At 36.8% G+C, this 25,069-nt stretch overlaps 1 protein-coding gene across 4 annotated transcripts in view; it reads right to left on the bottom strand.

The window, feature by feature from the left end:
- SEPTIN2 (septin 2) overlaps window positions 1-25,069 on the bottom strand; it is a 1,307,428-nt gene that overhangs the window by 1,234,245 nt on the left and 48,114 nt on the right. For all 4 annotated transcript variants that reach the window (XM_044068783.1, XM_044068784.1, XM_044068782.1 and 1 more), the window contains one exon: window positions 2,334-2,384. In XM_044068783.1, coding sequence (XP_043924718.1) covers window positions 2,334-2,360 — 27 coding nt within the window. In that variant the 5' untranslated portion in view covers window positions 2,361-2,384. Of the gene's footprint in view, window positions 1-2,333; window positions 2,385-25,069 lie in introns of those variants that run through there.

Below are 25,069 nucleotides of genomic sequence, written 5' to 3'. Positions count from 1 at the left end.
AGAGCGATAGGAGAGTGACTGACAAATTTAACTAACAAAGGAAAGGCAAAAGGTACAACAGGGACACTGTGGATGTGGTCGGAAATTCAACTTCAGGAGATTACAAAGTTACAGCTGCTATGAACAAGTACAAGTCAAAAGGAACTAAAACCTGAGCTAACGTTAAGGAAGCAACTCCGAAAGCAGCTAGAGATCATACTAAACAATACAACTCACAAAGTAATTTACACAGCAGGCTAGCCAACATCTAACACCTTTTTGCACCCTAGGACCTGGTAGTCATTGCAGATACAGAATATTACAAAAATCGTATGAGGCATATATTGGCACAACTTCAAAAAAGTGCTTCACTACGGTCTAAAATTACAACTTATACAGCTACTATGAGCAATTAGATTTCACAAGCAACTAAAGAACTGAATTAAATCCGCAAAAACAATACCAAAGCCACACAGGAATCTACTATATGACCAATTTCAACACAAGTCCAACTAAGAAACAAACAAGTCCAGGCTACCTGATAATGTCCCACATGTGCAGTTTACTTAAACAAGATCACCTACACCAGAAGGGAGAATCCACTTTAAGAATGGGTAAAATACAGACTAGCTTCGGTTTTGTTTCAAATATTATATTGATTACCTTAAGCCATTCCTTCTTTCCTTCAATAAATGACTTCACCCAATTACTGCGGACATTTGTATTTACTACTTGCAGCATGTTTACTCACTTGTCAAAAATCTGTGCTCAAAATTACATGCATTACTGTTCTCTAGAAAGCTTGCACCCTTTTTTTTTTTTTCAATAATCAAACGAAGTATTGCTTACTTACTGCAACCATCCTTCCCCATCAGAGAATTATGGCTTGAAGAAAGGAAGAGATTGTACAGCAAACTGTCACATAAGAGGCAGCCATGCACATACCTATGTATGCCTGGACTGGCAAGTCTTCACTGGTCTACACAGGGAAAGTACAAAGCGATTGCTTCTGCAATTTCAGGTTGACAGAAAAATCAAAGTGAGGCAAGCTAACCAAGAGGTTATGATTCACAATTCACATTTCTGTTACAGTGACGACATCTCAAAGACTTACCATCATGAAAGCATACTAACCTACAACTGTACAATTAGGCTAAAAAAAATAAATTTGCATATACAGAAAAACTTCGCACCAGAACACGGAATAGAAAGAGAAAAATGGCACACCGCACTGACAGCAGACGGGAAGGGCATAGCTAAAGAGGAAGGACAGAGGTAAAGAGAACAAGGGCAGCAAATTAAAGGGAAACAATTCAAGTGGAAATTTAGGAAACACTTTTTTTTTTTTTTTTTTTTTTTTTTTTTAAGAACTGCTGCTGATAACCCTGAACAATGCCAGAAACAAATGGAATAAGATGCATACAGGCATTCCTTAGCAACTTTAATAGAGAGAGGTAGTAGCTACACCAACAAAACAGGCAAGATGATGTCATATCCTGGTATATGGTTAAAAAATTGTCTGCTTTATGTGCAACAGTATTTATTTCAGTTCTTTTCTACCTGTACAAGAAAGCACATCACCGTCCTGTTACTGGTATCCCTTCCTCTACTTAAAATGATATACATTCCCTTCAACACAAAACAATCCAGTTTAAAATGACATGCAATCATAAAAAAATTCTCATTCCTGACTCACTCTCAGCAGCTGAAGTAGAACAAAAAATAGTATAAATGAAGTTAAAAAATGTAAATGGGGCTGATCCCTGAAATGCGCACACACACACACACACACACACACACACACACACACACACACACACACACACACACACACAGCCATCTCAACTGGCATAAAGGAATAAAGCTCCAACTACGACCCATGTGTTCAAAATTCAGATTAGTGGCCGAGGCAGAATAGCCAGTGAAAACTTGAGATCACATACAGATGCTATTAAACAGAGAGCACTATTTAATTACAAACACATGAAAGCATGTATCATGGTGTTCCACTGCACTCAAAGCACTTGGATGCTTCTGCCTTGTACAGGGTCCACCATTTCCTAGAATGAAGACTCCAGACTTAACCCACCTCTCACCTCACGGGAACAAACGTCTGACAGGACTTTCACTCCCTCAGAGGGAACAGGTCTATAAAATAGGGAGGTAGCAGGGTTCAGTGTTCAGCAGACAATAAGAAACGCACAAATCCATACTAGCTTGACAGAAAGCACAAGAACACCCACACGCGCACAAACACACACAATATACTAAGAAAACATTAACAAAATAGCATCAAGAATCACTTTCAATCCTTCCAACTACAAGTTCTCACACTCATTCTTTTATTAGTTTACCTTAACTTTTTCACCGGACTGAGACATGGTGATTTCTCCAGATGTAAGAACCTGTAAAAAGAATGAATAATTAGCAAATTACTTGTCTACACATTGGATTATTTTTCTTCAGCCCCAAAAGCTTGCAATCTGCCAAGTACAGCAAATAAAATCATGGAAAAGCATATGGCTGATGTTATCAAATACATACACACCCAAGCAATACAAATAAATCAGCCTTAATCATAAAAAGTTATTTGTTTTGTAGTACTGCAACTACCCATTACTTTCAGACTACCATCTGTTGAAGTTCACTCTCCTGACAATCCTGCATGCACAATGTTAGTGAGTACCAAACAGTTCTATAATGAGGGACAACAGAGCCATAGCATATGCAATTACATTTTAAATACTGCTTGGGACCAAATTTAAGAATGCAAAACATCACAAACTTGAAATGCTAGCTTGACAACATACTGCAGAAGGTGAGAGTGACTGTGTTTGTGTGTGTGTGTGTGTGTGTGTGTGTGTGTGTGTGTGTGAGTGAAAAACAAACCCATGATGTAGGTTACTGTTAAACCAGTTTGTGGCAGCAATACAACTAGGCTGCAAAAAGACACTGGGAATAAAAACTGCATCTCTGTATAAGCTTAACTGGTAATGTCAACATAAGCAGTACACTGCAATACCTCATTTGTGTCCAACTGTGCAGCACAAATGCATTTTAACAATAATGTTGGACTCCTAATGAACCTGATGAAGAACACATTAAGTGTTGATTTCTTGTCAAACTGGTAGCTAAAAGTTAAAATGTGTACAATAGCACACACAACTAAAGTGATGGGAGCGGAGCCTAGATGGCAAACAGATGAGCAGCATTTTTAGAGCTCCACAAAACAGTACTAGAAAACAGGGAAAAAATATTTTCATTAACCAGAAATAGAAAAAAAAATATTAAGAACTTAAGAACTACAACTCTACCAAATTTCAAGAAATATTATTGAGTTTTTCCTGTCAAAATATTCTGGAGAACAACACAGCTGTTTGGTAATGGCCAGGTTAAAGAATTTTCACTCAGAAACGACACTGAAGAAGAGATACAACTGATGTACTCCATATTACATGAACTGTCATTGAAAATGGATAGATTCACTGATAATTTGGAAAGTCAAGGAAAACTGCCAAAAGCAAACAGATGTACTAAAAGAAACACTGTAGCAACAACAAAGTAAATTACTTGATATGGAGACATCACTAAATGACATAAATGGAAGTCTCACAGAAGAAGAAGAAGAAAATCAGACAGAATTCTTACTTCACCAAAATAACTGGCTACTTAATAAAGTGGATGATTTAGAGAATAGGGAGAGAAGAACTAATACAAGAATATTTGGCCTTCCAGAAAAAAATGAGGGAGAAGACATCACCTTCTTGAAGTGCTTGATTTAAAAGCGGGATCATCAAACGGAATAAAAAGAGCTCACAGAGCCATAGGAAAATCTATACCCTCTTCCACCTAATGCACCACCAAGATCAAGTGTGGTAAAGTTCCTGTCCTTCTTGGATAAAGAGCTCATTTTAGAAACAGCCTGGAGAAAACGTCCCATAACATATAAACAGTCAGATCAGATTTGACAATGATTATTCTGCAAAAGCATTAGAAACAAGGAAAAAACGTGGCCATTAGTGAAACTTCTCAAACAAAATAAAATAAAAGCGCAGATGGTATATCCTGCTAGACAGGAGCGGCTCGTGGCATTGGGCTGCCGGACTGCAGCCCCCTCAAAATAAAAAATAGAAAAAAAAATTATTTTTTAAATTTCGCGGACTTCGCACATGCGCAGTAGTCCCGACTACTGTCTGTCTATGCGCATGCTCAAGGCAGTCCGGCAGTCCCCATAGGGGGACACAAGGAGACGTCTGTGCACTTTTAAAGTGCACAGACTCGCTGGGATTATGTGTCGCGTCCGGACTGCAACAGCAGCAGTCAGGACAGTCTCGTCGTCGGGAAGGAGCTTTGGGATCTCATCGGGAAGGAGCTTTGCTTGGGATCTTGCGGGTCTTTGCGCGGGCAGGATGTACGTTAGCTGGAGATATTCAGGTAAGTGTATGGTGCTTTTTACTTTACAATGTTTATACTGGATTGACTTTATGGTGTGTGTATGGTGCTTTTTACTGGAATGACTTTATGGTGTGTGTGTGGTGCTTTTTACTGGAATGACTTTATGGTGCTTTTTACTTTACAATGTTTTTACTGGATTGACTTTATGGTGTGTGTATGGTGCTTTTTACTGGAATGACTTTATGGTGTGTGTATGGTGCTTTTTACTGGAATGACTTTATGGTGTGTGTATGGTGCTTTTTACTGGAATGACTTTATGGTGCTTTTTACTGTGTGTGTGTGTGTGTGTGTGTGTGTGTGTGTGTGTGTGTGTGTGTGTGTGTGTGTGTGTGTATGTGTGTGTATGTGTGTATGTGTGTATGTGTGTATGTGTGTATGTGTGTATGTGTGTATGTGTGTATGTGTGTATGTGTCTGAAAATGCCCCAGGTGCTCATGGTGGTGTGGTAGGGAATACCTCAGGCTTGAACCCTGTACCCTGTATGCAGGTGTTAAAGACTTGAGTTCCCTATCCACCACCATTTGTAAAAAAATTGCAGATTTTTGCCTCATATTCGATCTGATCTGTTCCTCATAATATCTGTGCTTTGTAAATGTTGCAATGCTTGATATTTGATGGTGAGTAGTAGCATTGTTGCCTCACAGCTGCAGGTTCTCGGGTTTGATTCTTGGCTGGGGTTCCTTCTTTGTGGGGTCTGTATCTTCTCCCTGTGTTTGTGTGGGTTTGCTTTTGTGTCCTCCCATGTTACAAAGACATGTCTGCATTATTTCTTCCTGGGCCTCTGCTGAAAATTGTTTTTTTGTTCCAAGTCAGACTGTCCGGATTAAAAAATGTTAAATAAAATTGACAGGCATTTGAATTTCAGACTTAAGGGTTTCTGAATGTTTAATTCCTTGCATATTTGATGGTGCAGTGGTAGTATTGTTGCCTCACAGCTATAGGTTTTCTGGTTTGATTCTTGGTTGGGGTGGCTTGTGTGTGGAGTCTGCATCTCCTCCCAGTGTTTGTGTGGATTTGCTCTGGTGCCCTGCCATTTTACAAAGACGTGTCTGCAGTATTAATCCCTTGGTCTCTGCTGAAAATTGTTTTTGTTCTGTCAGCAGTAAAATTGACAGGCATTTGAATTTCAGACTTCAGGTTTCTGAATGTTTAATTCCTTGCATATTTGATGGTGCAGTGGTAGTATTGTTGCCTCACAGCTATAGGTTTTCTGGTTTGATTCTTGGTTGGGGTGCCTTCTGTGTGGAGTCTGCATCTCCTCCCTGTGTTTGTGTGGATTTGCTCTGGTGCCCTGTCATTTTACAAAGACGTGTCTGCAGTATTAATCCCTGGGTCTCTGCTGAAAATTGTTTTGTTCTGTCAGCAGTAAAATTGACCGCATTTGAATTTCAAACTTCATGTTCTTCAGAATACATAGTAGCACAACCTTTTTTTCTAGCAATTTTCTAAGTTTATAAGATGAATATTTTAAATTTGTCCCTATTTTGGGACTGTATTCCCCCATTATTGGCTTCGTCCAGGTTTTTGTGCTAAGGTTGACAGCTATGGCAAGAACTGAATATGTTTGAGGGCTGTATTCCCTCATTACTGGGTTTGTCCAGGTGTTTTGTACTAAGAGGTTGACAGCTATGGTGAGAACTGAATTCACTAAATGATAGCCGTTTAAGTTTCAGTCTTCCTCTCTTTTACAAAGCAGCTGATGTGGCGTAGTGGTATGTTACTCTGACTGTTTTTTGCTCAGGGACCTTGGCAGTAAAATGTATGGTGGCAACACAACATGTTATTCTAGCAACTTTCCAAGATTATACAAGCAATGTTTAATGTGTCTCTGGTTTTGGTTTGACCCCCAATACATTTTGGCTTTTTCCAGTTTTCTTGAGCTGCGAAGTTGAGATGCAGTTGAGTATTGAGTAGATTTTACAAGGAGCTGAGAGCTGCAGGGGAATAGACGTTTAGTGCTTTGCCTAGTTAATACTATAGCACAACAGGTTGTGTACTTGCTTTTGATGCAGAAGGCTGTGGGTTCTACTCCCACAAGGGGTGGATGCTGCCGTACTGAGAATGTTCTCCTTGGTGAAGATACTAACTATGAGTCTGTTATCAGTTCGCCATCCATTTCCTCTTGCAATATTATTACTAGCTTATCATTTTTAATGTAATATAGGCAATTTATTCCTGAGGGGCAACAGACACTATTTTTCGATGAAACCATGAAATATAAAGGTGATTGCTAGCAGCAACTGCTTCATTAGTTACAGATTTCTTTAATGTGGAATTATTTAGATGACTTACTTCAGAGATTGTGCACATTTACTGATAATGGACTGTAGAATTGTGCATATTTACTGATAAAGGTGGACTGTAGAATTGTGCATATTTACTGATAATGGTGGACTGTAGAATTGTGCATATTTACTAATAATGGTGGACTGTAGAATTGTGCATATTTACTAATAATGGTGGACTGTGGAAGTCTGAGTAGACTTTTTTATGATAAATGTTCTGAACTGGGCAGTTCTGCCATTATGGGTGCATATGGTTTGTTTCATTGCTTACTGGAAAAATGTTCAAAACAAATTTAAAACACCCTCTAACAAGTGTACTGTATTGTACAAGGAATATAATTTTAGTACAATGAGGAAGGTGTATCAAAGAGCACATGTATGTTTCATATGCAAGGGGCCTATGATTTGAAAACAGCCCAAAATTAATCTTTATCTGCCACTGGCAAAATGTATTTTCTTTGAATGTGGGTTTCAATGCTGTTTCAATGAATGTGAGTTTCAAGGGCAGAGAAGTTTTAATGCTAAGTTTTCATTGTGAGACTGCATTGCTTTGTTTAACAGATGACTTGGTGTTTGTGCTGTACAATACAAAGTAAAGCTTTCAAATGAAGTCCAACTCATCACAGAAGTAAAGCAGTATGCACATTAGTGTTTATGGTAAATGGAGTGAAATAGCCAAGTAATGGTTCATTGGAATGGCTGCAGAGGCTCCATTCAACCATTATTTTGTCAGGGGGGAAGGGCAGCAAACTCAGACAGGCTCAGCTGAACTATACCTCCCAACTGTCCAGATTTTCAAAGAATGAATAGATTTTTGCTTCTTATTTTTGGTATGTTCTTCATAAAATTTGTAGTTTTCTGGCAAATCATTTAGGAATTAAGCCACTAAATAATAAGTTTCTGACTTCATAACCTTCAGAAAAATGCATGTTAAAGTAAGAGCTGTTCTATCAACTGTCTCAATTTATACAAGAGCAATTTTTAGTACTGTTTATATGTGCCCCCAATATATTTGGCCTTGTTCAGATTTACTGCATTAACAGGTTGAGAGGTACATGCAAATAAATTGCTTTATAGAATTAGGCATAGCCAACCTCTCAACTGTCCCCAATTTTTGGCTCAAAATGTTGCTCTTCCCCCTAATAATCCCTCCAAAAATAGCAATTTTGGAAGAAAACATGGAGGGTTTACAATTAAGAAATAACTGTAATAATCAAAGTTATAGATTACTTGAAATGCATGTAGATTCTTTTATTTTGTCAGCTGCTCAAGGTAGCAGTACTAATATTAAAGTGTCCCTTCTTTGACAGGTAGCAGCTGTATTGTGTGTCTATTTTATATTTTTGCATCACATTTTTGGTCCATTTTTCATAAAATTGTGCTTTTTGGCAAATTAGTGACAAATCACTAAAGACTGAAGTTAGAAAATGACAGACATTTGAGTTTCAGATTTTATACCCTTCAGAAAATTCATACTAATGCAAGACCTATTCTATTATCTTTCTAAGTTTATTAGAACAATATTTAAAAATTGTCCTTATTTTTGGGCCTTTGTCCCACTTCTGTGTATGGCTTTGTCCAGATTTCTTGCTCTTGAGGTTACATTCCCTTCAACAGGACACACTGCAGTTTAAAGTACTACAGTGGCTTTTCTCATTCCTGATTTCTGCAGCAGCTGGTAGAACAAAAATAGTATAAATGAAGTTAAAAAATGTAAATGGGCCTGATCCCTGAAATTCTGGCATTAAGTAATAAAGCTTTAACTGACCATGTGTTCAAAATTCAGATTAGTGTCTGAGGCAGAAGATGCAAGTGAAAGCTTTAGATCACATAAAGCATGCTGTTAAACAGAGCACTATTTAATTGCCAACATTGAAAGCCTTTCTCATGTTGCTCCATGCAGAGAAAACATTGACAAAATATCATTTTCAATCCTTCAAGGACAAGTTCATTATTTTATTAGCTCATTACACTTGTTCACCGGACTGAGACTTGGTCATCTCTACAGAACTTTAAGAACCTGTAAACAGAATGAATAATTAGCAAATGTATTGATTATTTTCTTCTGTTATCTTATTTGTTTTGTTTGCTTTTCATTACTTTCAGACTATCATGTTTTCCCCATGAAACAATTGCAGGCACAATGTTTTTGGATAAGAAACAGTTTTACAATGGGGGACATCACATAGATTTCTACTTTCAGCATGTTACTTGGTACCAAATTTAATAAAGCAATATATTATATATTAGAACTGCAGCTTGACAAACTGCAGAAGGTGAGTGGTGTGTGTGTGTGTGTGTGTGTAAATCTCTGTATATAGTTAACTGGTAATGTCAACATAAGCAGTACACTGCAATACTTGATTTTGACTGGCATTCCAGTAATGTATTTAAAAAGTAATTTATTTTTCATGCCTAACACTTTTTGTTTCTTGTCATCTAGCTAAAGTTAAAAGCTGTCAATGCACACATTTTTCTATACCCTCTTCCACCTAATGCACCACCCATTCAGCTGTCTCCTGTCCTTCTTGGATCAGCCCGCCACTGCTGCTAGAATCAGAATTTTCTATTCAAATGACGTGAGAACCTTTAACAACACCGAAGAAGCTTCTACCTTCATCAAGAATAATAATATCATCATCACAGTTCCTGAAGAAATGGACTGGACTGCTTCTACCAACTTGAAAAGAGCTCCAGAAAAAAATACTTGGTCTGATGTTAAGGAAAAAGAAACAAAGAACTGATTCTAAAACTACACAGTCTTTCAAATCTTTCAAAGAATCAACAAAGATATAGACTTCTGGACTTTATCTCAAAATGTATGTATTTTATGTATTATATTGCTTATTATACTCTGACACATTTATACTTTTTCTTAAACATACTTTATGCAACATACTCATCACAAGTATAGTGGTTGTCTGATAATGTTAAATGGTTTTATAACTTAGAGTGACTTCTAAAAATATAGTTACATCTCATTTATAGGCAGTGAGGAAAACCAAATTCAAATGTTATCTTTCACTTTAGTATAATTAGTTATATGTAAAAGAAGAACAGACACAACATATACACAAACGTTTTTCTTATCTCCCTTTTTATTAATAGTATATTTAGTTCACCTCATTGTTGCATAATAGGAATTGAAAAATTTTAATCATGGTTTCTGTGGCTTACTGACTTCACTACACCTCAAATTCCCATTTTAAAAGTAACAGATATTCCTATTTTTAAATGTGGAAAAAACAGAGTCACTATAAATAGAGTTTTGTTACCAGGTTCTGACAATGCTGTTATTTGAAACATTCTAGTGCACTAGTTAGAGGTTTCCCTTGTCTGCTATGAAATATTTATGGTGGAAATAGTCAGTTAAGGAATCCTCTGCTTGTCTATTGTTAAGGTAGTGCTTGTAGTGTGATAGTTGCACAAGCAGTATATTTTAAGATCGTTTAACATGGTCTTTGGATCTATAAACCCCGACTTCTTTTAAATAAATAAAAAGAATAGGTGCGAAATCAGTGACAGAGTAGCTATTTTTCATGTAGGTAACACAAAAAAGAATTTACAGTAACATTGAAAAACATCCAATTGAAAAAGTAATAGAAAAATTACAGACTACGTTGTTACACTTGAATTAAACACAGTCCTTTCTTACTTCTGAATTATTCCTACCTAGGCTGAAAGATGCACTATGCTATGGTGATCCAGTAAAATGACATGTCTGATAGCTTTGTAAACATCTGTTACAGTGTTGCAAGTGTAAATAGGAAAATATGTGTGTGAGATGCACACATCAGCTGCAGTTGTGGTGGTGCTGCGGTAGCGTTGTCGCCTCATGGTAAGACACTGTCTGGTTCGATTCTCAGCTAGAGTGTCTTCTGCGTGGAGACATGCGTGAATGGGCGTATCTTTGTTGAAGGTTGTGCGTCAGGGCTGGCAACTCGACACGTAAAAAATCTACTGCCAATCATTAGCGGACCAGAGTTCCGCTGTGGCGACCCCTAACCGGGAAAAGCCGAAAGACACAACAACATACTGAATACGTCATTAACCTGGTAACAGAAATCATCTCATTTCAGAAGCCACAAAGGGACTTATTACCTTGTACTTATAACTCCTGCTTATTCGAATATAATGTGCCCATTGCTTTATTAGATAACATAGTAAACCCTGTATTGTGCAGTGTTATTTTCCTCTGCTCACACTGTCTAGACATGTTCAATTGAATTAAGTAGTAACCAAATAAATAGTGAATACAGTAGACAGTAAATTACTCTCCTCACCCTTTAGTGATTTCTAATCTTTGGTGTGGTTCAACTTTCAGTAAAGTGGCAAAGATGCTGGCAATTAGCCAAAATTCTTACACCAACATGCAAGTAGTTGTTTAACTGCACTACTAAATTGTGTGGGCATGTGTACTTATTTTCTATGATGAACAGTTATTCCCAGCAAAACGTTAAGCCATGGTTCTATAACTCATAAAACTGGCATCTCAGACAGTCTTGCGAGTGCCTGTTGATGTATTTTGGGAGTTGCCTTGATGACGGGGAAGTACTGGGAAACCTATAGTAAAATTGCACATAAATTAGCATAATAAAGTAGTTTAGATGTCATTCATTCTACCAAGAATTGTTTGAATTACACATTTACAGACATAGGTTCCTAAGAAACACAAATCCTAAATGATATTATGTATGCTACACATCTGGTTAAGGCAGGGATTTATAACAAACTACCTTCGATCCTTCAGACATTAGTTGTATAGCTGACTATTATGCAGCTATTTTTACTGAATATTGACAACTGTTTAAATAATAAGGTTATTAGATTCTTAGTGAGATGGTTGGTAAAAATGAGTTCACCTTGGAATTTCATCTTTAAAGTAAAGGGCCCATGAGAAAATGTCTTCATGGTCTGCTTTTGCTACTGCTTCAAGTAGTAAAATAAGACAGATTTGTAAATTGTAATTCCTGGATGAGAAATTCAAGTAGAACACTAATTAAATAGACATGAGATAGAGCGATTTCTTAAGGCATTATTCAGCGTAATAGGTTTTGTATTTTTTAGAGTATCATTACTTTTAACAATTTAATAACAAAGACGGGAGTCTGCCTACTCTTATCTTGTTGCATGATAAACACTCTATTATAAAGGTTCTAAGGAAATGTGGCTGTATAGAACAGATTCAGTAATGCTCTGCCTTGACTAGCATTTTGTTCAATATACTGTGACGATATTCTCATAATATGAATTGATAAAACTATGCATTAGTATTAAGAAATTTATAAATTGCTCACCCACATGGCCACTTATCAGGGCAAATTACTTCTGTTTCATCATAGAGTGATCACTATGGTCTAATGTCTTTCTTCATTTTTTTTTCTTTTAAGTGGTCACAACTACATTCATGGGTGGACAGAAAAACAATCTGGTTATGCTTTCCATTTGTCTCTAATTGAAAGTGTGAGTGATGCGCAGAGATTTAACATGTATTGTTCACTCAAACAAATTTACATTATCATCTCTAGTGAACACAACTCTAAGGGTTCATTCTATGGACTACATAGTTTTTGTAGTATGATTCAAGTGTTCTGAATAGACTTGTCTGTATTTATCTTCACTTATTGATACATTTCTAAACCTACTTCACTCAGTTGTAATATATTTTTAGTATGTAGAAGAGTGTTTATCTGACAATCATTAATATAGTGATCATAACAGAATACTGGAGACTATTAATATGTATATATACTAACTCAGGCTAAAGAGAACTAATATTAAGCAACATTTACTGTGTTATAAATGAGATTTTACTTTATAAATGTTTAAGTAGTGCATGACAGGATGATTATATTCTGAAAAAGAAGTCTAATTGAATCTAAAATTAAATTGTATTACCAAATCAATACTCATTTCCATACATTATGTTAATTCATTCTTAAAAGTTATATAGGGAAAATAATAACCAATATTGTTAAATCTCCAAGATAAGAGAAAAGGTGTACTGGAGCTCGAAAAGGGTTCATTTTTTTTCTTTTTTCATGAGGCAATCGGTTAGATTTCTTCTCATCTAGCAGATTGAAAGTGTATTTCACTTCATGTACATTAGAGGGTTTACAAAAATATTTATATACCTGTTGTTATACAAGTAATTTTGGCATTTTTATTGGCCTGAACTAAACTCTATTTTAAGTTATTTGACCAAAATTAAAATACTGACTACAATGAGAATTATTAACACAATAGTTACTCATGGTATGGTATTACAAAATATAATACAAAACAAATATGATGTAAAGTAAAATACTGAAAATGGACTTGACTATTTTATCCTTAAACACTAACAGTTTAAACAATCCAAGGAAAAGATCTAATTTATTAAGATGTATGAAATTAAATCAAGTACAAGTAGTACTTCAAGAGATTCACTTCAAAACAAATACCTTAAGCTGGAATCCTAATGAATATATGATCTTATCTCATTCTTCATATAAAAAAAGACTAGGGGAACTTAATTTTTATGGGGAAAAAATGTCACTATGCCTCAAATCATTTACAAATATGAAGATAAAGAAGGACTCCTAGCCATAGTAAAATATAACAATAGACTCTGGACGTTAGTAAATATATATTGGTTTCCCGGTATTGGGGTTGGGACAATAAGAAAACACATGGATCTAATAAATAGAGTATATAAAGGAAATGTGATTTTGGGAGGTGAATAATTGTACATTGGATAAATCAGAGACCACAAGCAAAATAAATTTACGTGCAAGTTCTATAGGGAAGCTACTTAAGAAATAGGAAGACAGTTTAAATCTAATTGATACATTTAGTTATAAGGAGAACAATTCATTATTATTTTCACAACAAGACCACAGGATCTGGGACACATACAAGAATATATAAAATCTTCATATCTCAAGAGCTAAATTCAAAAATAATAACATTTTCCATAATCATTTGTGCCTTTTCATATCATAATTCATTAATTCTCAAAATACATACAGATAAGAAATTAATTTTTATGTCAAGAATTCCAGCTTCCATTACAAAAATAAAACAATTTAAACCTTGGTTAGATTCAGAAGTACAATTCTTTTTAGATATAAACTACACTACTGAAATAAATGTAATTAATCTTTGGGATACCTTGAAATCCCATCTAAATGGAAAAATTCTTTCATGGTATAAAACAAGCTAAAAAAAGAGTGGGAATCGGAAATATGTAACATCTAAAAACAAATTACAGATCTCGCCATTAATTCATCTACTTGCACACAAAATAATCATAAAAAAGCATTGGAAGACTTAAAAGTTATAATGAAATCCTAACTCACAAAACTAATAGCTGTATAAAGATTAAAATTTAGTTCCTATGCAGTATCACACAAACATATGCATAATTTAGCAATAAGACTGTATTCGATTAGAAATATTACAAATATTATACATGAAGGAAGGAAAAAAACAAAAAGGTTTTGAATACAAATGATATACTAGATGCATTTAAACATGATTTCTCTGACCATTATAATGATACTTCACATATAACTAATACATCAAACTTAGACCTGAAATTAGGAAAGGTAAAGGCGATACCAGAAAAGTTAAAGTTATACATTCAAAAACAAATATCTCAAAGAAATTACTCAAAAAATTAAGGAAAGTAAAAGTAATAAAACACTGGGAATTAATGGAATAATTAATGAATTATACAAGATATTTCCATCTTCGGTAATATCATGGTTTCACAAAACTCTGAATATTATTTTAGCACAAAACACAACTCCAATTTCATGGAGATGCTCCTTAATTACACCCATTATAAAAGAAAACAGTGTAAATCTTATGGGCCAATATACATGTCTTATAGGTGTTTCAAGGCCCTACTTTTCAAACACCTGTCTACTAAAACCTACTTAATCTTGGATCACTTCTAGTACAAGCGTCTCCTAATTCTGAAACATTTTCCCTATCCTCCTCTTATAGACATATTCCTACAACTATATCAATCTCTCCCTGCAAGATCCTGCAGCTTTATCCCTCGACTTAACTACTTCTACCCCTAGAGCTAGATTTGCTCAACAAAACTGGTAAATACTACCTAATCCTTCTACTCCTACAGCTATACTTGCTCAACAAAACTTGTAAATACTAGACAATCCTTCTACTCCTAGAACTATACTTGCTCAACAAAACGTATAAATATTGAGCACTAATTTCTCTCTCTAATACTTGCACTCAAAGCACCACCACTATTTCTCCATCCCTGAATCTCTTCACTACAGGCAATTTCTATACAACCTTAACTCTCAGTTTAGGAATCTCAAAGTAGTACTGCTTTACTATGCAAATGCAATAAGCATACTTTAAAAAGCAAAATTTTAATCAATTTTAATATGAATTGTACTCTCATACTGTCCTGTATTCCTTGAAATCATATTCTGTAAACTGTTTCTAAAATCTTGATTGTGCTGAAATCCTGCAATATATTTTTAATGCATTCTCGCTTTAGAATTGTTTGAAATTCCTACTAATTTTATTATGCTAATAAAGAATATTTATAAAAACAATTTGGATTATGTAAATCTTGGGCCATTTACCTCGAAGGCTATTAAAATAACCAAAGGTACAATAACCAAAGGTACAAAAGCAGGGATGTCCGATGTCTCCCATCCTGCTTGCCTTAGGAATTGAGTACGCCACCACTCTAATAGATCAGGCATAGATGTATATGGTCACCTCTATTCAAAAATTATGTTATCTGCTGATGATGTTTTACTCATGTTATCTGTCTCGGAGAAATCAGTACAAAAACTAGATTAAATAGTGGAAAGGTTTTATCATATTTCCGACCTTAGATTTAACAAGGGAAAATCTAATTATATACATTTGAATAAAAAAGAGAGAATTGGCCTTAACTACAAATTGTGTGATAGGAAAACAAGTTCCCATAATAAAATATTTAGGAATAACACTATGATAATTTGGAATCTACGTTAGCCACAAATTACAGCAACATAATTAATAAAATAAAAATTTTAATAGTAAGCTGGAATAAAATGTTCTTGAGATTTGAAGACAGATTACAAATAATAAAAATGACAATGCTTACAAAAATTACATTGCACAAGCTATTCCTATAGTACCAAACAAGAAAATCTTGAAAGAAATAAAATTCTATTAAAAACTTTCTTTGGTATCCTAAAATAAATAGAATAGCCTATACACATCTATTAGATCTTGGGAAACAGGTGGAATTAAATTTCTAGATCTAGAATCGTATATTAAAAACTATCATTAATTGGATAGATCCTAATTATTCTTCAACATGGAAAAAAACATTGCACACTATTTTTCTAAATGAAAATAAAGTAATTAAAATTGTATATTAAGTGAACAAAATAATAGGATGTGGCACATATTGACTGTAAATATTCAATATAATATAACAAAACCAACAAATTATATAAATAATATTTACAATTTATTCAGAAGATTTATATATATTAACACGGATATTAAGATTTGGCTAGGCTTGATAATACCCTTTAGCTCTACAAAGAATTTCTTCAATAAAATTCATAATGTTATTTTAACTAGATGGGAGGGGAAAAACTTTAGTTGTTGGCAACATTGTATAGAGAATCAAGTAGTATTAGACATTCAACAAATTCAGAATAAATACGACATTCCATTAGCAGATTGGTTGATACTACAAAGCATATTATCATATGTTAAGGATCTTAATAGTACAATTAATTGTCCTTATAAAACTAGTTCAAATTTGATAAGTCTATTATCTGAAGTTATTTATGACAATTATAATTGGACGAACCTAAATTTCAAAATTATACAAAATATTGATAAATAAAACTAACCCTAATGCAAGATATTGGAATTTCATAGCAAAAGGATGTCACACTAATCTATCAACTGAGAGTAAAACAAATTGTTTATGTTCTGTTAACTTACAAGTATGGAAAATATTTACATGGAAATATTTACATGGAAATATATTCACAGGGCATTTATTACACCTGATAAACTAGCCAAATTCAATTCACTTGATAAATCCATTTGTTGGAGATGTTCTTTAAACTGTGAAGCCGATTGGTCTCATATTTTTTGACTGTATTAATATAAAAAAAATTCTGGGAAGAAATTACTATTTTTTTCCAAGCTATATTCACAGATACCTTTATTTTAACCAAATCTTTAGTCCTCTTAAATGCTAATACTACTACTTGAATGAAAAAAAAAGATCTATACTAGCTGTGGCAAGGAAATGTATAACTAGAAAGTGGAAGTCTTCACAAGAACCTACTCTGGAAGAATTCTTGAGATTGATGGAAGAATCAGCAACATTAGAAATTAAGGTGAAGGAATCGAGAATTTCACCTAAAACATGGACAAACAATCATTGGGAAAACATTTTAACTCTTGAGACATTAAAAATGAACCCTAAATAATTAATGTGTAACTTTATTAATTGATTATACATTTTTGTTACTAATTTCATGTATTTTATTATTTTTTTTTCTTCCTTGGTTCAGGTCAATTGTACATAGTATATATAAAGGTTTACAATACTTGTTTATTATTGATTGTATTGTTAAACATTATATTTGGAAAATAAAAAAATATTTGAAACAAAAACTAAAGTAATGAGTGTATTCAGCAAATAGTCCTGTTTTAATTGGAGCAAAAGGAAACAATTACACAATACCACAGCACTACATGTCTTATCTCATCACTACAACTTCGAACCAGAAATAAAAGACTGAAAGACCCCTTCCACACCTTGTACCAGTTGGTGGACAGAGGACATCTCTGTTGTCAGAATGGCAGCTGGGATTAACAAAATGCTATGTCTATTGGTACCCAGCAGAGGGACATGTATGGTGTGGTATCCTCTGCTGCTTATGCCACTGACACAAGAAGAATGCATATCGCAGCAGGTAAAGAAGTGGGGGAGGGGTGATGTAGCTATAAAACAAACTGCATCAGCATCACAGCCTGTCCTCTCAGGGATACGAAGCAGTCTGTGGCTATAATATACACACCCTACCCTTAAATATAAAGGGAGCACAATATTGCAGCATGGGCACCCTGGCGTTTATCAAGCAGTCTGCACTCATGCTACAGGGGGCTATAATATAAAGATTTGAAAAAGTATCATATCCAGCGTGCACAGACTGCCATACAACATCCATACAACATATGTTGTGGCAATGGAGGTTGCAACAGTATTTCAAGCACATGTACTGCAGCATGTACAACCTGCGTTTCACACGACTGTCACCATACATATAGCTTCACAGGTACTTACTAGGCTATTGATCTGTGAAAATCTTCAGACGTCTAGCCAAGCATCCCCAAAATAAGTCCCTAGCCCTACTATTTTAAGTATGATTAACCCAGACCAGTTTGTAGTTTTTTTTTTTTAACACCTTTATTGAACTATCACTTATATGGGTGGTGCTGCGGTAGCGTTGTCGCCTCACAGTTAGATGTTGCACGTTAGACTCTCAGTTTGAGCGTCTTCTGTGTTTCGACATGTGTGAATGGGTGTTCCTTCGAAGGTTGTGCGTTAGGCCCGGCAAGCCAGCATGTAAAAATCTACTGCCAGTCATTAGCGGACCGGAGTTCTGCTGTGGCGACTGCTAACCGGGAAAAGCCGAAAGACAGTTTATTGAACTATCACTTAAGACATAGGCAAACATAAAAGAAAACAAGCCATGTTAACATGTTTAGTTACATCTTTTTTTTTTTTTTTTTTTTTACACATTACATAAAATTGATTCCAAAACATTATTCTGCATGCACTGTTCCCACAATTTACATTTTTTTTTCTATATAATTTGCTTCTATCCTTCATCTCTGTCACAATGTTCACTACTTCAAATACAGTTGGTTTAGACTTTGATTTCCATTTTTTTTCTAGTAACTGCTTTTTTTCCAGCCACCAGAATTAAACTCATCAAGATGTTACTAGGTCTACAGAATTCAGATCCTGTATCCCAGCTCAAAACATTTCCTTAGTCACACTCATTTGCTCACCCAATAGCTCATTACACTCCCATAAAAGTTGCCTCTTTTTTCTCTATCGATTGTTCTACTGGGAACAGCTTAGTGTATTAGTACATAAATGTTATAATTTGAGATTTTTATAGTCTGAATCATCATCAATTTGATGTGAAAGCACTTACCATGTATATTAAAGATTTTTATTTTTGCCTTAAGTCGTGTTGGCTGGTTCTTCATTTTTTTCCTCTTGGTTCAATAAATAAATAAATGAAAAAAATAAAACCTTACAGACGAGAGTCACTTTCTTCTCTCCTAGCTCTCAAACTTCCACAGGAGTACCATCTATTACTGGGGACTTTGCTGCAGACTCATTACAGACCTCACAATTTTTCTCTCACTTCCTCCTATCCTAACAGCCAATTGCTGAGCCTCATCTGCCTCTAACCTTGGCATACCAAAGTCTTCCATAATTATTTCCCTTTGTGCTTTTTCTTCTACTTCCACACTCCTCTGCTTTATACAAATGTTCATTAAATTTCAGAAATATCTATAATACCTCTCTACAGGGTCGCTGGTTATCCTTCTTGTTACAAGCTCTTTAAGTTTGCCACAACCCTTTCTACTTTCTGTTGCCCCAGTCGACATCCTAAAAGTTTTAGCATTCCGGAGTCATCAAAAGACAGCAGCTTAGCAGCAATCATTCTAAACTCATGCATACCATCTAGAGATACTCCCTTATTTTCTCTTTAGCACTCTGCATTAGTGCCTCTTCTTGTTCTGCGGGCTTCCCCCTTATTTTACAACACTTAAACCTTTTCATCCCCTCTAAATAACTGTTGTTCCTTCTTGGCCATAACTTTTTTCCTACCCTTTTTTCAAGCTCCATTTTAACACACTCTAAATTCTTTTGTAATCTTAATACAAACATTTAAATGTTACCCCTGTTTATAATGGATAAGGGTGCCAGTCCAGGGGTGAACTTGCAGCTTCCCATTGATTCATTCAGATCATACCTGAATAGTATAAGGGATTACTTTACTCTACATGGAGTAGAAGACAATTCTAGAGAAGTGGTATTCTTTGTGAGACATATCTAGCCTTCCAGCATGTTATATTTAAACTCCAGAAGGGACGTAGATCTCTTGAGCAGGTTCCCACTACCGGACTTGTGGATATGAAGAGGATCTGAAATAGTGTTGGTAGTAAAGGTCCTGTAGGTGAGGTAAAGATGGAGCCGGTAACATACCAATAAATAAAATGACAGTGCTTTGAGGCAATCAGTAGAGCTTTTGTGATTTAGGTCCTTGATTTTCTTACTGAAAAAGTATTATGGTTGGAGGAGTTGTGCCAGGTGTTTTGACAGCTACACACCAAAATGGGTACATAAGCATCAATAAGCTCCTCGCAGTTTGGACTACATGGCAAAGTAATAAAAACATATGGACTGCATATCCCTCATTACCCTCTCCAGTACAACATTTTGCACTGCATCTAAGCACAGCTTTGTACTCAGTAGCGGAACCCTCTCTCCCTTATTTTTAGGTCCAAGAAAACGATGACATGGATAGTTTGCCTTAAAGTAAACTAAGATCACAGGCCTAAAGCAGATGCCTTATGCTGACAGAAAACTCCACCTATACTCTGTCGCATATCTTCTACTCAGAGGTGATCTCTGCTTAACATACAAGGGCATGTCAAACCCAGAGCTGTTGGACATGCTACACTTAAAAGAAATCCCAATCCCTCAAGAGACACGCTCCAGGGATCTAAACCATGTCATCACAATGAACAAAACATGAAGGGATAGGTTCCTGACCCAGAAACTCCCCAGACTCTGGAACAGACTGCCCATACATGTCAAGCAGAGCGCCTCTTTGGCCCTCTTCAAAAGGGACCTTGATGATTGGATGGGAGATAGGAAATTCACCCCAGGGATCACGTCAGTCACCCTGCTAGACAGAGGTTCAGGGAAGGAAATACCATGGGAAGAGATAGTAAGGGAATTGTTATGGCTAGGCTTGTATAGGCTTGTATAGGCCCTAGGGCTGACAGCCTAGTACCAACCTATGAACCTACAAGAAACCACTTTAGGCAAAAAAGCTGAATTCGTTTTCAAAGAAACCCAGTCTCTGAGGAATAGGAGACAGAGTTGAAAGCTTTTATCCCGAGTCAGCCCGGATACCCTTCTTGCACAGGTCAGAGCATCAGCAAGATCCTTTTCCATGTTAAGAACCTCAAGTCAGCCAGGTTAGCGGGTTCAAGTGGAGCAAGTGTTAGCTTCTATAACACAAAAGTAAGAATCAAGATCCCAATGAGGAACCACTGGATTTCTTGGAGGCCTCTTATGCAAAACTTCTTTCAGTAGCATTTTTACAAGAGTGCAATGAAAGAGGATCCTGGGCAGATATGCTGAAATGGTCTGAACCTCGATGGAAGAGTAAGAAAGTCCACAGAGCAGCAACGCTCACAAATATAGTTAAACCAGAAAACAGCTAGCCCTGAATGGGTTCTGGTTACGTGGGTGGCACCAACTAGAGAATCTTTTCCATTTGCAACTACAATAAATGATTTTCTGGTAACAGGTTTTCTTCTCTCCTCTAGTACCTACTGCATATGCTCAGTAAACAGGGTTTTAACTCCCTTAATGCACCTATCACCTAGGCAGTCAGCTGAAGAATTCCCTTAATGCATCTATCACCTAGGCAGTCAGATGAAGTTGACTGGGGTCAGGGTATATCAAACAACCTTGACCTTCTGCAAGCTGTTCTGTAAGGAAACTTGTAGCAATTGTCCCTGGCTACCTTCAAAACAAGGGAGAATCACTGCTGCCTGAGCCAAAAGGCAGTCACCAGGTTCTGGAGGGGATTCTTTCCGAATATTCAGAAGTACCCTGGATATCAGTGAAAAGGGTGGAAAACATATAGGCACATTTCTCTGTCCAAGGAAAACAAAAGGCACAGTCTTCAAGGCCTTCTTGCATGTGCCCTGGAATATGACCTTGCCAGCTGACTGTTCAGAGGAGACAAACAGATCTACCAGACGAACTCCCCACAGATGGATCAAATCTTGGAAGAACCCCTGATCTAGTTTCTGTTCACGAGGGTCTGCCCTAGTCTTGCTCAGCTTATATGCCATACAGTTTTGCTCTGAAGGAATGCAGGACGCCTATACTGCGAGACTGATGTGAACCTATTTCCTAAGCTAACACTGGCTAGTCTGCAAAGGGAGTATGACCTGGTTCCCCCTCCTTATTGATGTACCATGACTCTGGTATTGTCTAACAACTTGAAGACGTCCAGGGGAACAAAGATGATTTAGAGAGTCAAGTGGCTTGATCAGGGCAAGCATTTCTTTTATATTGAAGTGGTTGCATCTGTCCTTGGTGTGCCATTCTCCTTGCACTTTTATTCCTCTGTAATTGGTCCCCAATAAAAGTCCAAGGCATCTACGGTGACTGACTGCTTTGGAGCAGAGGAGAAGGGGAGACCTGGGTTTAGGGAAATTTGCTGTTTCCACCAAGTTCTAACAAACCCCACCACTGGAACTTGAAAAGACAAAGGATGTTGGTGTTGTGACCAGATCAACTTTAGATACCACTGCATCTTTCTTATGTAGAGTGTTTTCCAGGAGTATCATGATATTTGAAGATGTCATGAGACCCAAAATCATGAAGAATTCTTTCACAGTGACTTGAAGGAGTGGAAAACCTTAAAAATAGATCTAGACATGCAGCTATTTTTTTTTCCAGTGGAAGAAAAAGTTCTTTGAAGTGTGCTGTCTAGCTTACACTCCAAGAAAATAATCGGAGTCAAAAAAGACTTTAGAATGTTCTCTTGGAATCCCAGCTGGTGTTAAGACATCTCTCACCCAAAGAAGAGATTCCTGATACTTTCTGCAAAGATAAGCAAGTTGTCTAAATATGGAAAAATGTGGACAGCCTGCAATGAGCTATAACTGGAGCTATACACTTTGTAAACTCTATTGCCCTAGTGGATAGTCCAGGGGTATAGAAGAGAACTAATGAGGCTTTGTGTTTCTGAATCACAATAAAAGAAATACCTGAAGTCTGCATGAATAGGAATACAATGATAAATCTAGTGTTGCCAGGAAACATAAAAGAGGAAGACGAGGTGGCATCAGTTTGAATTTTGGCACCATCACAAACAGGTTTAGGAAAAGAAAGATCCAGATCTGGTCTCCCAAGCATTATCCTTCTTTGGCTCTAAAAACATCCCTGAATAAAAACCTTTCCTAACCTGGGAAACGGAAACTGGTTCTATCACTTGTACAGCGTACGTTGAATGGCAGATGAAAATAAGAGAGTTTGGTCTGGTTATTGAGATATTACTCCCCTGGAAAGGAGGAAATTCCACCCACTGCCATCTGTAACCTTGATGAACGATATTCAGAACCCCTTTGTCTGAAACTCTGTTGCCAAAGAGAAAAGTGGTGATTCAGACTTTCTGGAAGGGAAAATGGACTGCCAGAGTGAGAGGGGGAAACACGGTCCCTTTAAAACCAACCATTATGACTTTGTTGCAATATCCTTACTTTTAGGGGGTCCTGGATTATTTTTAGAACCCCCATGCCATTTCCTCAAACATCTCACATTTGGTGAGAATTTTAATTTGGATGAAGGGATGGAGATCCCTCAGAAATTTTAGAAAATAGAAGTTATGTCCTTACCATAACGTTCCATGTGGAGTGTTCATCTCGCCTTTGTTCTTATACCTGGGTTCGGAGCCGATCCTCGGCTCCGTGTCGGCCGCTTGGCAAAGCTCTGCATCGAGAAGAAGCTCGAGACCAACCTATCTCCCACAATCCCCCTCTGCCTTTACCTCAGATCTAGTTTGCAACAACCAGAACTCAACAGGAGTGAGCATAACACATACATGCAAAGCATAGCTGAAGCACAGCCGCAACAACTGAACAAAAGCAGGAACGGGAGAACCAAACCAGACACCTAAACTGGACATTCCTTCCTGAGGGTGGGAGGGTGGGAATGTAAGAACAAAGGTGAGATGAACACTCCACATAGAACGTTATGGTAAGGACATAACTTCTATATGTGAGAGTGTTCAATCTCGCCGTTTGTTCTTACACCTGGGTAGCGTCCCCAGCTCCGTATTCCTGAGGAACTCACGGAAGAACGTTCCTGAACACAGTGGAACCAAAGGTTGCCCTGTCCCTGGAAACCTTATCTACTTTGTAATGAGTAATGAATGTATGTGGCTTAGACCAAGTGGCAGCCGCACAAATAGTATCCAACGGTAGTCGGGCTGCATGAGCCAGGGATGTAGATATTGATCTTGTAGAATGCCCTTTGGGCTTGACAGGTAAATTTTGCTCAGAGGCAGTATAAACGAAAATAATACAATCGGAAAGCCATTTGGAAAGGGTTCGTTTTGTAACTGCCATGCCCTTTCTGCTGTCTGCAAAGGCTATAAAGAGCTGATCTGTTTTTCAGTGATCCTTTGTTCTATCCAAGTAAAACCTGAGTTGTCTATGAACATCTAGCTTGTGTAACATATATTCCATCCTATTGGAATGTTTTTTGAAAAAAGTGGGGAGCTCAATGGACTGATTAATGTTATTGACGCAGCAAACTTTGGGAAGGATGGATGGATTAGTGCGAAGAGATACTCTATCAGGGTGAAAAATCATATATGGGTGTTTAACGGAAAGAGCTTGAAGTTCCGATACTCGTCTGGCTGATGTGATAGCTACCAGAAAGTGTTTTCCATGACAAAAACTTCAAAGAACAGGAAGAGGCTGGTTCAAAAGGTGGCAGCATTAGCTGTGATAATAGAAGGTTCAAATTCCAAGGTGATGTAGGAACTCTCACTGGTGGTCTGATATGGAAAGATCCTTTTAGGAAGGCCTTACAAAGTCTATGAGCCATAATAGGCGCCCCATTTTCTCCCACATGAAAAAGTTTGAAATGGCAGCCAATTGAACTCTCAAAGTGGCAGGAGAGGCTCCTTGGTGGAAAAGTACAGATAAAAACTCCAAGACTCTGTTTAGTGGGGCTATTACGGGATCCAATTGTTGTATAGTTGCCCAGTGTACAAAACGCTTCCACTTACTAGAGTAAATCTTCATAGTGGAAGCCTTATGAGAAGCCACTAGAATATCTTGAACTTCATGGGGAAAGAAGATCAGACCTGGCTAAGAAGAAAAGCGGAGCAGCCAAGCTGCTAGTCTGAGGGAGAGTAGCGACGGGTGGGGAGCCCCTGACGAGTGGGTCAGTAGATCAGGCTCGGGGTCCAGGATCCAGGGTTCCCGAATTTGGTGTGCTTGAAGAAAGGGAAACCAAA

This window comes from Protopterus annectens, chromosome 4.part0 (genome assembly GCF_019279795.1).
Source record: "Protopterus annectens isolate FY-2018-M chromosome 4.part0, PAN1.0, whole genome shotgun sequence".
NCBI classification, from domain to species: Eukaryota; Metazoa; Chordata; order Ceratodontiformes; family Protopteridae; genus Protopterus; species Protopterus annectens.
Note: the sequence above shows the minus strand (reverse complement) of the source record. Positions and strands in the feature narration are given on the sequence as shown.